We start from the raw sequence: 5,308 nt of genomic DNA on the forward strand, positions 1-5,308 counted from the left end.
GTTTCACGGTGGCCGGGTGGTCGGGTTCAGAGAGGTTTTGTGGGGTAGTCTAGGGTTTCAAGGTGGTCGATTTTAGGGGTTTAGGGGGTTTCATGTTAGGTGAGAGGGGGTATGGTTGGGAGCTTGAGGAGGAGGTATGGTGGGGTTGGGGTTTCGGGTTGAGGTCCGGTGGTGATCATGGTGGAGTTGCCATTGAAGGTTGGGGGTGGCTGGTTGTGGGTGGGGTGACTGGTCGTAGGTGAGGGTATGGTGGTGGAGAGGGTGGCAGCTTGGTCGAAATTAATGGAAGGAGGAAGGAAAGGGAAAGGGAAAGGGAAAAGGGATAAGGAGGAAAGGGAAATTAAAAAAAAAAAAAAAACTTGACTAATGATTTAATGACAAGTGGACTTTTACCTGTTATAACAGGTAAGGTGACCTACATGGTCCATTATGGGCGAAAAATGGCAAACTTCTGTCCAATATGGGCACATTTATAGGTTTGTCCATTTTGGAAGAACCGGCCAAAGGTTAGTCTATTTACGTTAAAAAATCCTTTATAACCGTATAAAAAAAGCAAGTATGTTGTCATAATAAATACATAATTCTAAATAGCACTATTATCTAAATACATTCAAATACACTTAATTAAACGTTGCATAGATCTTACCCCGCACTCTTTTGGAACATGCTATCTTTACATACCATGATATATGTAAATCTAAGCTAGCAAGTATCAAAATCTTACAATTATAGTTCGATCACTAATTATATATAACTAATTACATAATTGAACAAGCATTAGGATTTTCATCACTAAACATCCAAGTGTATCTGTCGTCAAGATCACCAGGAGTAGCAAATGCTTGAGGTGCATTCTTAACATAGCCGGTAGGTGCTTTCTTATCATAAGCTTGAGGAGCATAAGGGTACGATACCAAATTATATGGTACATATGGCCAAAACTCCGCTCTCTTTCCTGTGTTCTTCACTTTCTTAAGTACCTTCTTTGGCTCCACGTTTCCAGTTACAGATACTTTGCTCTGCTTACGGTTCACATCTACCGATTTCACACCTTTTGTATCAACATAAACGCGCACATTATTAGTCCATCGACTAGCAAACATCTAATAATTGAACTAAAGGAATAAAGTGGATGTTGGCTTGATCCAACATCGAGCTAGGACTTTACATTCATTCTCATGGGTTATTTTTGTCTATTCACACGATAATATAACTAAGTTTTAGTTCAAGCACACATTCGTATGATCTCAATGACAAATGCAAATAATATAATGCACACCAAAACATAGAAAATGGAATCAATGCTTCTACAGAGAAATTTTTATATCAAAATAACCGGTATATGGATTGTGGATTTATGCATGGTGCTAGGTTAATATTTACCCTAAGAAGTATACATTAACTAATTACAGCAATATTAAACTTTTTTTATTGACTTTTTGTTGGATTAGTTATTTTTAATAATGACACAAGTCAGCCATGTTGATGAACAATGTAACAAATATTCATCACTATTGTCCTGTTAGAAACTTTTGGTTATCGTCTAAGAGGCTAAGATTTGAACCTTAGCATTTTACAAGTTAAAGAAGTATAAACCTTTTATACCCTACTAGAAAATACTAGTACTCGACTCTCGTATTCTCTCTTTAGTAGACTTTAGTGCAGAACACCAAAATTGGTCATATAGTTCTCTCAAAAAATTGTTCTTTCTTACTTACGAAGTACTTCCTCCCTTTTTTTTTTGGTTGTAACTCTTTTTAACCTTTTTACATTACTCAAATACGTTATTTTGGTTATCTTTAATAACTTATATTTATAGGAAAATACAATTGTATATGTGATCATGTTAGAGTTTTCTTAATATATATTTTCAATTTTTGATTTTTTAGAAATTTCACTTGTTGATAGGTAAATATATAATTATATACGATTTAAGTTAAGAATTGACAACCATCAATCTTAAAAACTTAAACAAAGGAAGTACCTCAGCTCCTTTTGTTCCCAAAGTTCGACTATCTTTTCATCTTAAGCCATTTCAAAAACCTCATCAAGTTACAATTACTTAATTTAATGATTTAATTTTTTTAAAATATTTTTTAAAAACTCCATTTTACTTCTCATACCTTATATTATTTACACACTCACTTAGGCTCTATGATTATTGATTCACATTTATATCTGTTCTTTAAAATTATTAAATTTAATTGATTTTAACAATCGCACTGTAAAGAGCACAAAGTTTGAAAACCAAAGGCAATATGCAATCCCCTAATTAAACCACCAAGTTTGTGCTCATTAGACATGGGATTGTAGAATTTCATTGTCTCAAGACTCTCAACTCCTTTTTTTTTCTTTCCTTTTTTAGTTCAAATTTGATTATATGGAGTGCTTCATATATTTGTATTGAATAGCACTAAAATCTAACCAAAACATCTTTGCTTCCTTTCTATTATAAGTAAAATTTTCTTGTAGAAAAGACGTACAAAAGCTTACCAAACGCTTAAATTTTCCCTATAAGAAATTCATTGATCTTACTATCTTTGATTATGAAAAAGAAAACCCACAATCTTTTCGAGTTATTAGTAGCTATGATCAAGCTACAACTAAATTTATTTGTAGCTTGATTATGAGTACCATATATTTTGACATTTTTATACGAAAACAATGGTAAGAAAAGTGTTACGGAGTACCTTTGATTTTGGTGACAGCGTTTCTGACTCTTCTTTCACAACCATCACAGTCCATTTTCACCTTGATCTCAACTGTCTGTTAATGAACAGAGACTAGAGTTTAGTTAAAGCAATCGATGTTATGACGATCATCATACCAAAGCTACGACATCTTACACAAAACATAGGATGGTAAAATCGAGCTGAAAACAAAGAGAAAAAACTTAGTAGTTAGCACAATTGTCGTTGTCAATATGCATATCATTGCTTTGCTATGTTACCTTTACACTAAACATACTGATAGAATATAGAACCAATCTTAATACTCGAGCTAGTGTGGCAAGAAGTTCATGTGTTCAAATCTCATCCACTGTTGTAACTTAAGGAAGATGAAATTAAGTTGAAAAACAAAGGGGTAACTAAACGGAGACAATAGCTTAGTGTTGTACTAAACTTTTAGTATACCATTGTAACGATGTCCAAGACATACTTAGGAAAGTAAAAATCGAGGCGAAAACAAAGGATTACCTGCATTGGTTTACGTTTCTTACGCTTGGGGAAGGTAACATCGTCACAAAAGTCTAAGACATGGTCTAAGAGCCCCATTTATTTTTGTTGTGATTCTTTTTCAGAGAAAGTTACTATTTATGAGAATCCAAATCAAAGCAGAGTAAAACAGAGAGATGAAGGAGGTAGAAAAATGAGGAAACAGGAAGAGTAAGAGTAGGAGAGATTTGTGAATACAAATGGAAAGATAGAACAATTATAAAGTTGCTGATTGTTTTATGCTTGACTCGTTTTTGGATGTGAGCTACCTTAATCCCTACATCCCTATCATTTGAGTATGTGGGTTCGATTTTTGGTGGTTTATATTAACTTTTGTACCCTTCTCTACTTCAAACAAACAAACAATACTCCATTCGTATTTTTTTAAAGTACCTGAATCTATTTTTTGTTAAAAATAACAAAACCTACTTCGGATGTATACATTATGTGTGGTTAGGATTTACACCACTCAATTGAAGTATAAGTCTAAAAGATTCAGTAAAATGAAAAATGAACGAATAAGACCAGTATTGCAAACTTACAATAGATCGAAACACAGTACATAATAATACGGAGTACAAGCTACTTTAATGGATATTGGCCGTGTTTGATGAAAAGCTGAAAACTGAAATTGATTGTGTTACCTAATTTTGATTAGCTGATTGTATTAACTAATTTGACTAACTTATTTATTTGCTGATTGTATAAAAGTGTTTGATAAATAACTGATTGTCAATAAACTTGTTCAATGGGTCGAGTGAGGGGCGGGGTGACTCAATTCTTAAAGGGTCAAGGACACAAGGTAAGGGCGGGTCACATTAAAATTTAAGTTGGGCAGGGCGGGTCGGGTCGATACCTATCATTTTTGTCATGACCCTTTTACTTTTGAAAAAGAAAATTACATTCATTGTATTTCTTCTCGGTAGAAAACTGATATGTGACTTTTTATGTCCGTCGTATTCAACTATGAAGAGAAAAATCATAGAGATATAGTTTAAAACCCTTAAATTAAGGGTAGTCAATTCTCCTATTTCATTACCTAAAAAAAAGATTCTCAAATTTTAAAAGCATCCATTATAATAGATCACACAAAAAAAGTCAAATTCAAGTTTGATTGGATTTAATTTTTCTAAAATAAAAAAATTCCCAAAGTAATCTTGCATATAATTGATACACAATTTGGTGTGTGGAAATGATATTTGATACACAAAATATATATAAGAAGTTGATATTTTAAAATTATACTCTCTGCGTTTTTTTTAAATACATCACTTTGACTTTTGCAATATTCACATACCATCTTTGGCCTTTTTTTTCACTTTTATAATATAAATAAGTGTTAATGTATAATATATTATTATATCAGCCACAATCTATATTTTTGTAATATAATTTTTTTTATAATTTTTTACATTTCGAAAATTAGAGATATTAGAGGTCAAAGTTGCATCTTGGCAAATGTGTTGGTCAAAGTGATGCATTCAAAAAAAAAGAGGGAGTAAATCGTGACAATCTAACAAGATCACTCATGACTATTGATTAGGGGATATTTACCCCGCTACGTGGACCAATCAAGACCTCCACGTGGACCAACCAGAGTCCGCCATGTGTCACTCAGTGAAGTGTCCAAAGTGGACCAATCAAGGCACGACACGTGGCAGACAAATATCCAATTAGGAATGGCTGCCTTTAAGGCCCAAACTCCTAGGCAGCCCAATCAGTCCTAGGTTTCCGTAACCTAAGACTGCGCACGTACTTGGAGACCCTATAAAGGGAGATGTTCCCACATGGGGAACGACATTCACAAACATTTAGTGAGAGCATTAATTGCAGAATTAAGCACACTTGAGAGTTTACACTCGGATATTGAGGTTGTTTGCTATAGCCGGATGATCATTTCTCTCCTAAGAGGAACCTGATCCCATTTACATTCCGCGCTTTTTACATCCGAAGACGTTCTAACTTGATCGCCGGAGGCGAAACTCCCACCAACCGGAGTCTCCGTTGTTTTGCAAGTACAGGCGCCCGGAATCCAGTCTTGGAATTGTAACTCTCTCGAAGGACACAGAAAACCCCGAAACATTTGGCGCCGT

The 5,308-nt window shown here is 34.2% G+C and overlaps 1 protein-coding gene across 1 annotated transcript; it reads right to left on the reverse strand.

Moving 5' to 3' along the window:
• Positions 1–515: 515 nt before the first annotated feature.
• On the reverse strand, positions 516–3,565 carry LOC110694439 (heavy metal-associated isoprenylated plant protein 20-like). The gene is made up of 3 exons (XM_021871608.1): positions 3,198–3,565; positions 2,691–2,766; positions 516–1,051 (listed from the first exon to the last, which is right to left on the reverse strand). Exons 1-3 carry the CDS (start codon positions 3,273–3,275, stop codon positions 759–761), a joined length of 447 nt encoding a protein of 148 aa, XP_021727300.1. The 5' UTR covers positions 3,276–3,565; the 3' UTR covers positions 516–758.
• Positions 3,566–5,308: the final 1,743 nt, after the last annotated feature.

This window comes from Chenopodium quinoa, unplaced genomic scaffold (genome assembly GCF_001683475.1).
Source record: "Chenopodium quinoa cultivar QQ74 unplaced genomic scaffold, ASM168347v1, whole genome shotgun sequence".
Classification (NCBI taxonomy): Eukaryota; Viridiplantae; Streptophyta; class Magnoliopsida; order Caryophyllales; family Amaranthaceae; genus Chenopodium; species Chenopodium quinoa.

What these genes read in the sequence shown, in the direction of transcription:
- LOC110694439 (XM_021871608.1), bottom strand. Translation starts at nt 3,275, where the DNA reads ATGGGGCTCTTAGACCATGTCTTAGACTTTTGTGACGATGTTACCTTC. An exon ending in AGAAACGTAAACCAATGCAG is followed by an intron (nt 2,767 to 3,197) that starts GTAATCCTTTGT and finishes GTTCATTAACAG; the next exon opens with ACAGTTGAGATCAAGGTGAA. An exon ending in CGCTGTCACCAAAATCAAAG is followed by an intron (nt 1,052 to 2,690) that starts GTACTCCGTAAC and finishes TTGATACAAAAG; the next exon opens with GTGTGAAATCGGTAGATGTG.